Source organism: Ranitomeya variabilis, chromosome 7 (assembly GCF_051348905.1).
Source record: "Ranitomeya variabilis isolate aRanVar5 chromosome 7, aRanVar5.hap1, whole genome shotgun sequence".
Taxonomy (NCBI): Eukaryota; Metazoa; Chordata; class Amphibia; order Anura; family Dendrobatidae; genus Ranitomeya; species Ranitomeya variabilis.
In genome coordinates this window covers 176,880,819-176,894,780 of record NC_135238.1, presented here as the reverse complement: position 1 = coordinate 176,894,780, position 13,962 = coordinate 176,880,819, and the positions used below count along the sequence as shown (strand labels likewise).

The 13,962-nt window shown below is 41.6% G+C and overlaps 1 protein-coding gene across 3 annotated transcripts in view; it reads right to left on the bottom strand.

Annotated features, from left to right (window-relative positions):
* Nucleotides 1–13,962, bottom strand: part of DRC11 (dynein regulatory complex subunit 11) — a 237,768-nt gene that overhangs the window by 183,232 nt on the left and 40,574 nt on the right. For all 3 annotated transcript variants that reach the window (XM_077272350.1, XM_077272351.1, XM_077272349.1), the window contains one exon: nucleotides 13,133–13,252. In XM_077272350.1, the coding sequence (XP_077128465.1) occupies nucleotides 13,133–13,252 (120 nt within the window). The remainder of the gene's footprint in view (nucleotides 1–13,132; nucleotides 13,253–13,962) is intronic.

Below are 13,962 nucleotides of genomic sequence, written 5' to 3'. Positions count from 1 at the left end.
TGGTGTAACAAGGGCCCACCAGTAACATTGATTTCAGGTGCCCTCTGTTTAGCTACATGTAAATATTACGTTGACCTTAGTTCACAAATTTGACTATGCTTCTATATCTGAGTAGTTTGTTAAATGTGAAGATGCTGCCCTTTCATGTACATGTTACATTAATTAAGTGTACTGTGCTAAACATTGTCCATGTAGGTGGCCCACCACCAGTTCTCCTGTAGGCCAATCCGAGCCTTCTTATATGCCACTATGCAGATACCAGATGAGAAAAGCCCATGCCTGTGGAATTTTTAGAGTCACATACAACAGCTTACGTCATTACCCACTATATTGTCCAGCTGGCTAAGAATAGTAAAGAACACAACTTAGTTTATTTACCAAGACTAAGAATGTTGTTATTAGTGATGAGCGAAGTGTACTCATTACTCGGGTGGTCTCTGAATATTTTTTAGTACTGGAAGATTTAGTTTTCATCGCCTCAGCAGCATGATTTACAGCTATTAGCCAGCTTGATTACATGTGGGGATTACCTAGCAACCAGGCAATCCCCACATGTACTCAGCCTGGCTTATAGCTGTAAATCATTCAGCTGCCGTGATGAACACTAACAAATACTCGGAGGTCACCCAAGCGTGCTCGGGGAAAACCCGAGCAATGAGTACACTCGCTTATCACTAGTTATTATTTTTGAAACAAGATGGTCTCTCCTTTGTCCACTATCTCATCATAGTTTAATCATACCAATAAATGATGGATTTTATTGACTGAAGATCATATTGTAATTGGGTGTTGGTGGGCTTCCTAACAGCGCTCCTCCTGGTAACTATACTATTACTTGCTTGTATACATTGTCTATATTATCACTTATTTAAGTCTTTTACAATTTATGGTTGTACACTTGCATGTGACCATCTGCACAATGACCAAATTACATGGATGTACTATTATCTGTATCTTGAACTAATGCTTTTGGGGTGTCTGTCTGGATAGCCCTCCGTGTTCCTGTGTCTCAGGAGTTTACCCAGACTTTGTTTGTCTGTATTGTAATGTGGTTAATAAAACTTTTCTATGTTGTATTTGCCCCATGTGAAGTTGCTTTTTGGTGCTGAAGATCATATTGTTAAAGCGTCTACTACATTGTTCTGAAATTAGTTTATTACCCAGCTGCATTACATTGCTTATGGATTATGAATCATATGGTACCATTATAAAATTCCGCAAAAGTCCTAGCATTTCAAGACCGTTCTAGCACCCAGCATTATCTATGTGATTGACGTTGGAACCGCCTTGTGTGACACTGGAGGAGACAGAGTCTGCCCCCTTGACTCTATAAGTAACAAGCCCTACCTTATAAATTTATTTATTCCTCCATGCTCTAAATTCAATTTCAGAGAGGGAAATATTTCAAAAGCTGTTATGGTGGTGGTTATGGAAAACTTTGACAAATTTATGTTGATGATTAATGCGCTTCTAACAATAACATTATGAAATGACTCGTGGCATGCATTGACGTGGTTGGTGCCTCCACACACCCATACGATACATTTATATTTATATTTTTGGGGAACTGAAGTAATGCTGCGTTAATAATCCTTCCTGTTTTTATCTTCTATCATTCTTCTCCTCCCCAAAATAAAAGAGCTTAACTGTTTAAACAAACTGACACTAAATTATGTCTAGGAACCAAAAGATCAGGGATCAAACTGATATTTCCTGCAATGTGCCAAGGGAGTACTTGGTATGAGGTGTTCCTTGATATGAGAGAGAGGATTAATGAGCGGCTTGTTGTACAGCTATCCAAATCTTCTCAAGAAAGATTGGTGACCTGGAGAGTAGTCCTTCATAACACCTCTTAACCCTTTCACTTCCTGAGAAATTACAGTACCAACAACTTGTAAAGTGATTAGATACTTGACGCATTCTCCCCTCTCTTCCTGCAGTGATTAGGTTCAGGAAATATGATAAATACATGTAAGGTGTCCTCCCTATATACCTTAATTAATTGGTCTCTAGAGTTCTTGGATGTCAAACTTTTATAACAGATTCAGTCTAAAGGAGGAAATCCTCTCTATAAAGCAAAAATATTTTGTGTTTCGCAATGGTTTTGCCACAGCTGAATTTTACTTTTTTTCAAAATAGTTTCTAAGAATATATAGATTACATTACTTAATGCTATAAACTTTTGGCAATTTTTTTTTGGTGAATTAGAAAACAGTGTTCTTTACTTGTGGCTCTATTAAAACTAAACATTTAGAAAACAAAGGGAGAGATTTACAAAGTAACAAAATTGTAGTGCAAGTTTCATGTAATAGATGGTGTGCTATACACTTGTTATGTTACACTTTTTTTTTTACATTGATCTTAAAGGGAACCTGTGACCAGGTTTGGCCAATAAGAGATACGGCCACCCCCTTTCAGGGCTTGTATACAGCATTCTATAACTGCTGTATATGAGCCACCAACCCAACCTGAAAGAAAAATAACTTTTATTATAGTCATCTGGAGGGCGGTCCGGTCCAATGGATGTCACAGGTCTTGGTCTGGCGCCTCGCATCTTCTTGCGATGCTGTCCTCCTGCTTGCTTCGTGTGGATGACGCATCCTTGCACCATCCACACGGGTTCCCCAGCAGTGCACAGGCGCCGGGAAAGGTCAGAGAGGCCCTGCACCTGTGCAGTGCAGGAATTTTCTCTGTCCTCAACAGGGCAGATAAGTACGCCTGTGCAGGAACGCGATGTCGGGGAGCCTGTGAAGCAACAGGAGGGCGGCATCGCAATAAGATGGGAGGCTTCGGACCAGGACCTGCAACACCAATCAGACCAGACCGCCCCCAGGTGAACATAATAAAAGTTATTTTTCTTCTCTTGCAGGTTGGATCAGAGGGCTTATCTACAGCATTACAGAATGCTGTACATAAGCCCTGAAAGGGGGTGGCCGAACAAAGCTTGTTGAAAGGCTGCAGCCAATGAAGAAGCTTTACTGTGTGGGCACTTCTGGCTCAATCACAGCCATGTGAAGTATTGGCATGGCTGTGATTGGCCAGTCACACTGTGTATGGAAAAAAAAAGGACGTGAGGTCTCGTCTTATTTTTGATAATCAGCTCAGCCAAAATCGACAGCTGCGGGTTGCAGCTTCCAGCTGTCAGCTTTATCTTGACTGGTTATCAAAATAGGAGTACCCACACCAATTTTTAAATTATTTAAATAAATATAGTTAAAAAAAAGATGTGGGGTCCCTCCCATTTTTGATAACAAGTCAAAGTCATTTATTTGAAATAAAAACTCGCCACCCCTCTTTTGCTCATTTATTATTTTCAAATAAAAATAAAAAAACACAGTATTCCTCATCTGTCCACCAATAATCCATATGTCCCACAAAGAACCCAACTCAGCTACATTTGGATGCATTGCTGAGCGGTGGCATGATGTGACCGCTCAGCCCTGCATCCAGGAGACACTGAGTTGAGCGTGAGAATGTGAACTCCAGTCACCTTATTGATGTAACTGCTTGGCACTGAGACTGCGCTCTCACTCTCAGCTCAGTGTCTCCAGGATGCAAAGCTGAGAGGTCGCATCATACCACTGCTCAGCAATGCATCAAGATGTACCTGAGTATGAGCACATCACGGGACATATGGATTATTGGTGAGAAATACTTCATTTTCTGGAACCATTTCAAGGTGCCAAAACTTTTGGCCATTAGTATATAGGGTCATTTTCAAAACAGCGCTTACAAGCTTTGTTGGAGAGAGCTTGCAAGCACTGCAATACTTGTATAGCAGACTGGTAATCTAAGCACTGAGCACTATACAATTAAATTAAAAATCCTTCTATTCCTGAGAATAATTATAGAAAGTAAATAGCAAAGTTGCTTGTTTTTGCCATATATAATGATGAGACTAAGCATTTAAAGGAGACCTTTCACTAGGTCAAAATTGACCAGTTGTTGCGCTTATTGTATTCCCACTGCTCTCCTGGGTATTTCATTGTTTTAAATTTGCCATACAGTTCCAGAGATATGAGCTCTTTTATGTAGTGATAATTTTATAATGGTTTTTACCAAAGGGGCTTGGCTCCAAGGATTCTCTGGGGGGCGTGTCTTTAGGTCTGTGAGCCACGCCCCCTTGGTAAAGACCATAAAAAGCCTAATGAAAGAGGCCTAAATCTCTGAAACTGTATGGAAAAGCATTTTGAAAATCCTTACTGTACATGTGTGAAGTAACACACTATGTTCTTACAGTGAGGTCACAACCTTCCATGATTTTTTGTGTCCTCTCCATAAAGTTTAACATCTATTTAGAGTACATCTCAGCCTGAACCACATCAGCCTCTATATTATTTGTTTTCAGCTGTAAGCCTCTCTTGTTTATATAGGATCCTAATGATTTATAGTAAGGATTGCACAGTTTTATGACATCCCCATTTGTATGAGCTATTAGCCATAGATGTTTATGGTTCATACGTTGGAATGTTCTGGGGTATTGCTGTTATTGTTTGGAATTTTGTCTATATTTTGTTAGTATAAACTACAGCCACCCCATCCAGATGACGGCAATTAATATGGAATTTTAGATATGCACTTAACTGCGCCCATACCGCAGAATATATTCACAATGAATTTAATAAATCTGTAAAAGCAGGGGTCACAACTCCACTGTTCTGCGGGTTAAAATAAAGAGTGCCTTTGTTCTCCAAACTTACTGTGAATGGAAACAGCCTAGAAAATATAAATCTTTTTGATGATTCTAGTTTTCTGACAGCGAAAAGGTAACTACAATTGACAGAGAAAGCATTACTGATGACTGTACTACATGGATATTGAATCACATAAACCATTAAGAATTGTGGACTTGCCCAATGCAAGGAAAATATGTCACATTGAATAATACCTATTCCCCCAATACACATTAGACTGATGTCGGCTGAATTTATCGATAACGATGGGTTTGGCCAATGGTCTAATGCAGTGTTTCTCAACTCCAGTCCTCAAGACCCACCAACAGGTCCTGTTTTCAGGATTTCCTTAGTATTGCATAGGTGATAGAATTAACCCCTTAAGCCCCGAGGGTGGTTTGCACGTTAATGACCGGGCCAATTTTTACAATTCTGACCACTGTCCCTTTATGAGGTTATAACTCTGGAACGCTTCAACGGATCTTGGCGATTCTGACATTGTTTTCTCGTGACATATTGTACTTCATGATAGTGGTAAAATTTCTTCGATATAACTTGAGTTTATTTGTGAAAAAAATGAATATTTGGCAAAAATTTTGAAAATTTCGCAATTTTCCAACTTTTAATTTTTATGCCCTTAAATCACAGACATATGTCATGCAAAATACTTAATAAGTAACATTTCCCACATGTCTACTTTACATCAGCACAATTTTGGAACCAAAATTTTTTTTTGTGACGGAGTTATAAGGGTTAAAAGTTGACCAGCAATTTCTCATTTTTACAACACCATTTTTTTTTAGGGACCACATCTCATTTGAAGTCATTTTGACGGGTCTATATGATAGAAAATACCCAAGTGTGACACCATTCTAAAAACTGCACCCCTCAAGGTACTCAAAACCAATTTCAAGAAGTTTATTAACCCTTCAGGTGTTTCACAGGAATTTTTGGAATGTTTAAATAAAAATGAACATTTAACTTTTTTTCACACAAAATTTATTTCAGATCCAATTTGTTTTATTTTACCAAGGGTAACAGGAGAAAATAGACCCCCCAATTTGTTGTACAATTTGTCCTGAGTACGCTGATACCCCATATGTGGGGGTAATCCACTGTTTGGGCGCATGGCAGAGCTCGGAAGGAAAGGAGCGCCATTTGACTTTTCAATGCAAAATTGACTGGAATTGAGATGGGACGCCAAGTTGCATTTGGAGAGCCCCTGATGTGCCTAAACATTGAAACCCCCCACAAGTGACACCATTTTGGAAAGTAGACCCCCTAAGGAACTTATCTAGATGTGTGGTGAGCACTTTGACCCAACAAGTGCTTCACAGAAGTTTATAATGCAGAGCGGTAAAAATAAAAAATCATATTTTTTCACAAAAATGATCTTTTCGCCCCCAATTTTTTATTTTCCCAAGAGTAAGAGAAGAAATTGGACCTCAAAAATTGTTGTGCAATTTGTCCTGAGTACGCTGATACCCCATATGTGGGTGTAAACCATTGTTTGGGCGCAGGGCAGAGCTCGGAAGGGAAGGAGCGCCATTTGACTTTTCAATGCAAAATTGACTGGAATTAAGATGGGATGCCATGTTGCGTTTGCAGAGCCCCTGATGTGCCTAAACATTGAAACCCCCCACAAGTGACACCATTTTGGAAAGTAGACCCCCTAAGGAACTTATCTAGATGTGTGGTGAGCACTTTGACCCAACAAGTGCTTCACAGAAGTTTATAATGCAGAGCCGTAAAAATAAAAATTCTTTTTTTTTTCACAAAAATGATTTTTTAGCCCCCAGTTTTGTATTTTTACAAGGGTATCAGGAAAATTGGACCCCAAAAGTTGTTGTCCAATTTGTCCTGAGTATGCTGATACCCCATATGTGGGGGGGAACCACTGTTTGGGCGCATGACAGAGCTCGGAAGGGAAGGAGCGCCATTTGGAATGCAGACTTAAATGGATTGGTCTGCAGGCGTCACGTTGCATTTGCAGAGCCCCTGATGTACCCAAATAGTACAAACCCCCCACAAGTGACCCCATATCGGAAACTAGACCCCCCAAGGAACTTATCTAGATGTGTTGTGAGAACTTTGAACCCCAAGTGTTTCACTACAGTTTACAACGCAGAGCCGTGAAAATAAAAAATCTTTTTTTTCCCACAAAACTTATTTTTTGGCCTCCAGTTTTGTATTTTTCCAAGGGTAGCAGGAGAAATTGGACCCCAAAAGTTGTTGTACAATTTGTCCTGAGTACGCTGATACCCCATATGTGGGGGTAAACCACTGTTTGGGCGCATGGGAGAGCTCGGAAAGGAAGTAGCACCGTTTGACTTTTCAATGCAAAATTGACAGGAATTGAGATGGGACGCCATGTTGCGTTTGGAGAGCCACTGATGTGCCTAAACATTGAAACCCCCCACAAGTGACACCATTTTGGAAAGTAGACCCCCTAAGGAACTTATCTAGATGTGTTTTGAGCGGTTTGACCCACCAAGGGCTTCACAGAAGTTAATAATGCAGAGCCGTAAAAATAAAACAAAAATTTTTTCCCACAAAAATTATTTTTTTAGCCCCAAGTTTTGTATTTTCCCGAGGGTAGCAGGAGAAATTGGACCCCAAATGTTGTTGTCCAATTTGTCCTGAGTGCGCTGATACCCCATATGTGGGGGGGAACCACCGTTTGGACGCATGGAAGGGCTCGGAAGTGAAGGAGCGCCATTTGGAATGCAGACTTAGATGGAATGGTCTGCAGGCGTCACATTGCGTTTGCAGAGCCCCTAATGTATCTAAACAGTAGAAACCCCCCACAAGTGACACCATGTTGGAAAGTAGACCGCCTAAGGAACTTATCTAGATGTTTGGTGAGCGCTTTGACCCACCAAGGGCTTCACAGAAGTTTATAATGCAGAGCCGTAAAAATAAAACTAAAAATTTTTCCCACATAAAATATTTTTCAGCCCCCGGTTTTGTATTTTCCCGAGGGTAACAGGAGAAATTGGACCCCAAAAGTTGTTGTCCAATTTGTCCTGAGTGCGCTGATACCACATATGTGGGGGGGACCACCGTTTGGATGCATGGGAGGGCTCGGAAGGGAAGGAGCGCCATTTGGAATGCAGACTTAGATGGAATGGTCTGCAGGCGTCACATTGCGTTTGCAGAGCCCCTAATGTACCTAAACAGTAGAAGCCCCACACAAGTGACCCCATTTTGGAAACTAGACCCCCCAAGGAACTTATCTAGATGTGTTGTAAGAACTTTGAACCCCCAAGTGTTTCACTACAGTTTATAACGCAGAGCCGTGAAAATAAAAAATCTTTGTTTTTCCCACAAAAATTATTTTTTAGCCCCCAGTTTTGTATTTTCCCAGGGGTAACAGGAGAAATTGGACCCCAAAGGTTGTTGTCCTATTTGTCCTGAGTACGCTGATACCCCATATGTTGGGGTAAACCCCTGTTTGGGCACACGGGAGAGCTCGGAAGGGAAGGAGCACTGTTTTACTTTTTCAACGCAGAATTGGCTGGAATTGAGATCGGACGCCATGTTGCGTTTGGAGAGCCCCTGATGTGCCGAAACAGTGGAAACCCCCCAATTATAACTGAAACCCTAATCCAAACACACCCCTAACCCTAATCCCAACAGTAACCCTAACCACACCTCTAACCCTGACACACCCCTAACCCTAATCCCAACCCTATTCCCAACCGTAAATGTAATCCAAACCCTAACCCTAACTTTAGCCCCAACCCTAACTGTAGCCTTAACCCTAGCCCCAACCCTAACCCTAGCCCTAATGGGAAAATGGAAATAAATACTTTTTTTTTATTTTTCCCTAACTAAGGGGGTGATGAAGGGGGGTTTGATTTACTTTTACAGCGAGTTTTTTAGCGGATTTTTATGATTGGCAGCCGTCACACACTGAAAGACGCTTTTTATTGCAAAAAATATTTTTTGCGTTACCATATTTTGAGAGCTATAATTTTTCCATATTTGAGTCCACAGAGTCATGTGAGATCTTGTTTTTTGCGGGACGAGTTGACGTTTTTATTGGTAACATTTTTGGGCACGTCACATTTTTTGATCGCTTTTTATTCCGATTTTTGTGAGGCAGAATGACCAAAAACCAGCTATTCATGAATTTCTTTTGGGGGAGGCGTTTATACCGTTCCGCGTTTGGTAAAATTGATAAAGCAGTTTTATTCTTCGGGTCAGTACGCTTACAGCGATACCGCATTTATCTCATTTTTTTATGTTTTGGCGCTTTTATACGATAAAAACTATTTTATTGAAAAAATAATTATTTTTGCATCGCTTAATTCTCAGGACTATAACTTTTTTATTTTTTGCTGATCATGCTGTATGGCGGCTCGTTATTTGCGAGACAAGATGACGCTTTCAGCGGTACCATGGTCATTTATATCAGTCTTTTTGATCGCGTGTTATTCCACTTTTTGTTCGGCGGTATGATAATAAACCGTTGTTTTTTGCCTCGTTTTTTTTTTTTTTTTCTTACGGTGTTTACTGAAGGGGTTAACTAGTGGGCCAGTTTTATAGGTCGGGTCGTTACGGACGCGGCGATACTAAATATGTGTACTTTTATTGTTTTTTTTTATATATTTAGATAAAGAAATGTATTTATGGGAATAATATTTATTTTTTTTTTTTCATTATTTTGGAATATTTTTTTTTATTTTTTTTTACACATTTGGAAATTTTTTTTTTAACTTTTTTACTTTGCCCCAGGGGGGGACAATACAGATCGGTGATCTGTCAGTTTGCATAGCACTCTGACAGATCACCGATCTGCGAGAAGTGCAGGCTGCTTCACAGTGCCTGCTCTGAGCAGGCTTCTGTGAAGCCACCTCCCTCCCTGCAGGACCCGGATCCGCGGCCATCTTGGATCCGGGTCTGGAGCAGGCAGGGAGGGAGGTAAGACCCTCGCAGCAACGCGATCACATCGCGTTGCTGCGGGGGGCTCAGGGAAGCCCGCAGGGAGCCCCCTCCCTGCGCGATGCTTCCCTGCACCGCCGGCACATCGCGATCATGTTTGATCGCGGTGTGCCGGGGGTTAATGTGCCGGGGGCGGTCCGTGACCGCTCCTGGCACATAGTGCCGGATGTCAGCTGCGATAGGCAGCTGACACCCGGCCGCGATCGGCCGCGCTCCCCCCGTGAGCGCGGCCGATCGCGTATGACGTACTATCCCGTCACCGGGAATTAAGTCCCAGGTCACCTTGACGGGATAGTACGTCATACGGGATTAAGGGGTTAATGTTTGAGCAGGTGATGAAATTATCACATGTGCAATACTAAGGATATCCTGAAAACTTGACTTGTTGGTGGGTCTTGAGGACTGGAGTTGAGAAACATTGGTCTAATGTGTATGGGGGAGCCGGCTGACTGACAGTGGGGAGAGATATTGATGATGATCTGATTTCAGACTGCCGAATGCATTGTTCTCCCCCGACATAAGCCGCCAGTCGATGTGTCAGCCAGTGGTTCTCTCATAGAGAACACAAGAGCTCTCGGCTAAACGAGCGCTCCTGTGTATGGGAGAGCGTGCTGACATGACTGTCGACCAAACGATCGGCCAAAGAAAAGTGTAAAGCCAGCCTTAGGATATGAAAGAAAGATTGTGATTAGATGCCATGGGAAACACCACCATTATTTTTATCTGCACAATTATTCTGGAGGATGGCATTGGCATGCTAAATTTTGATACAGTAAGTGAACTGATTCACCATCCTGATAAATTCATCAGCTGTTATTACTAGAAATGGGCAAATTAGCTTGTGAATTTTGAGATTTAATTAACTTACTAATGGCAAGATGATTGGGAAATCTATGGTAGTGACAAAAGATTCTTAAATTGAGTCACAAAGTTGTCAGACTGATTTGCTTGTCTTGTCAGGTTAATATGATGACCTCTCATAAAAGCTTTGATTTTCTACTATACATTACATAGGCTCGCTGGGTCATTTTAATATCCCAACATATTTGTGAAATCCCATTGACACATCACGAGTGCCTGGAAAATCTACTTTTAAGACGAATGGATTTAGAAGAGTATGGAGGACAATGTCGGGTCTAGATTTGTGTTTCTGTAACACCTTGTACCTGTAAGCTCTTAATGGGAGTCCCACGCACCTCTCTCATGCCTGCCTAATCCCATCTATAACTTTGAAGGATAGGTTATAAACAGCTTGTGCCTGGCAGTAGAGGATAGCTAAGTATAGAACTGACTTATCTTTGTAAAAGATTGGTTCTCACCTGGATAAAATCAAGTGTTGTGACACCTATTAAGTACTAAATGAAACCGCTGATCCGTATGATTGTGTTTCTTTAGTTTTAGTTCTCACACTGCTTGGAACCACAGGACATCCCAAAAGTACTAATAATTTCAAATACAGTGTTGTACAACGATGATTATTAGATTGCAATAATCCGAGCGGCACATTTACTGAGACAGATCTCATTCAGAGGCCAAACCACAGATCTTTGTGTCAGCCGTATGCTTACTGCTACGGACTCAGTTCCATTATGTGTAATCAGACAAGTGTGACAGGTGCCATCCAGCTCTTAACACTAAGGCTACGTTCCCATGATGAGCATTTGATGCATTTTTGACTCTGCATAATTTTGCTGCATCAAAGTACAGCATCTTACAGTTTTAGCAAAGTGGATGGGATTTATCGAAATCTCACGTCCACTGTGCTTTTATTTTACTCAGCTTAAACTGACCTGTAGTCCACATTTCGCAGCATGTTAATTTCTCTTGCTGTTATGCTCAGTTTTCCGTGTGGATTTTCCCCATAGACTTGCATTAAGTGTGGCAAATCTGTAGGTAGAAAATGCATAGTGTGTATTCTCAGTGCGTTACTGGAGCACTCCCAGACGCAGGGCCGTGGGGTACTCGGTACCGGGCCTCTTATGTCTCGGTTCTGGGGTTGTCACGGTGGCTAGACCCGGTCTGTGACCCTGCTAAGGGGCGTCCAATGAAGGGGTGTGATGATGGTGTGCAGTGCAAGGTGCGATGAATAACGAGGACACAGGGTTGCAGTCTCTTTACCTCTTTACTGAAGGCTTCAGGATCCGCAATCCAGAGCACTGCTAACAGGGCTGGCTGAGACCGGCCGGTCCGAAGGCACATCCAGAGTTCCCTTCGCAGGTGGAAATCAGTGCCTACCTACTAGCGCATGGGTGTTGTAGTACTTCCCTGCTTAGCACCACGGGATAGTCCTCACAACTGTTGTGTCTGTTTCTGATGTTCCTTCTCTCTCCGTCCCCCAGATGATATGGCTAGGACGCACCCGTATGACGGGGTAGGCCTGGAGTTATTCTGGGACCCTAGAGACGCCCCTCTCCCACAATTTCCTCTGTTGTATGTTTAGGTGATTTAGGTGAGACAGCCAACCTAGAGTTAACTGTCCTGCCGCTGTTTGAAGTAATGCTTGGAGCCCAATACTTCCTTGGCGTTCCGGCCACCGGCTACGCGCCTCAGTAGGATGTTGCCACGGTCTTAAGGCACGACTCCTACTGGTTCTATCTCCTTTGTGCTGCGATCTCGTTTCTCACTTCTCCACAATAAACCTCGCTTCATGTCCTTTCTTAGGATGCCGTCGCAATGAGGTGCAGGCACGGCTCCGTAACGATCTGTCCTTTTCGCTAGGCCACTGTCAGGATCCCACCCCTGACAGAGACCCCCCTGAATCTTCCCAGGAACTCCCTCTCTCACAGGATGTTGCCTGGGCAAAACCCAGTCAGCTTCTCCCTAACTTCCTATCCAACCCCCAGTGTTACCAGAGTGTGAGGAGTGGCCTAATACATAGAACCCTTGGCTCCCCCTGGTGGCCAGATTGTGAAGTGTAATGTGTGACTGTGATACCTGGTCAGGTGAACTCCTTTAGTGCAATCAGACGTAACATCACTCCCCTTAGTGGCAGAGCAACATCACTGCAACGACCAGGACTCTGGGGCGCTGCACTACCACAGAGGAAACACATCAAAACCATGTGTGATCTGCACCTAACTATATTAATAATGTTTTGTCAAAGCCAAATACCAGGAACTGTCAAGAACAGAGCAGCTTTATTTAAAACGTGACACACCAGCAAGAGACAAAAACTGTAACGCCAAAAACACAATAAAAATGCATGTTAAAAACAATATACAAAAAAGACACGAAAAATAGCAAGCAACCAAATTTAAATAATGGTGCAGAAATGGTGCAGCATCAAAAACTCACCAGAATCTAATCGTGGGAACACAGCCTTAATATTCTGATTTCCACACAGAGCTATATAATCTCTTAGTTGGTTGTAAACTATGCTAATCTTCTGCATCCAGAATTGATTGGCTTTGTACATCAGCTTTTTCAATCTTGAATTGCAATGAAGCATTAATATAGAATATTTGATCATATTTTAGACATATTTTATACCCTTGGTCTTCAGACGAACTTACCACTTCTGTGTCTTTGGCTCCATTGCGCTCCAGTATCTGGGAAAGTATTCGTTCACGATCCTTCAGTACTTTCATCTTTTCCTTGATGAAATATTTTGGAATTGGAATTTCCAAACTTTCCTGGAAAAAAAAATTACTGTTAATACTTAACATTTGTCCTCCTTGCAGGACCCCGATGGATCAGCAGAAGAGTTAGGTGCACTTACTAGAGTGCTACATCTACTTTACTGATGTACCTGTCACAGCACAGTACAGAACTGTGCAAAAGTTTTAGGTAGGTGTGCAAAGTAAGAATGCTTTAAAAAAAAATGTGTTAATAGTTTATTTTTATCAATTAATAAAATACAAAGTGAATGAACAAAAGAGAAATCTAAGTCAAAGCAGGATTTGGTGTGACCATCCTTTGCCTTCAAAACCGGAGATAATCATCAGCATTTTCCTATATAGGTTTAAATACAGTCAATAACTACAATTGAAACAGATGTGTAGGAGGCGTAAAACTGGATCAGGAACAGACAAACACTGCTACATAGGTTAGGTTGTGGAAAGAAAATTCATGTCACAACAAGTCATTTACCATGACCAGTCTGAGCACAGCAGCAAGACATGAGGTAGTTATACTGCATCAGCAGTCAGGTTCCCTTTAAAGGCAAAGGGTGGTCATACCATATTAATTTATATTTCTCTTTTATTTATTCTCTTTGTATTTTGTTAATTGATAAAAATTAACTATTAACACTTCTATTTGTGAAAGCATTCTTAATTTGCCGCATAATTTCCAAACTTGATTAAAACTTTTGCACAGTACTGTATCTGCATTTATGACTGTG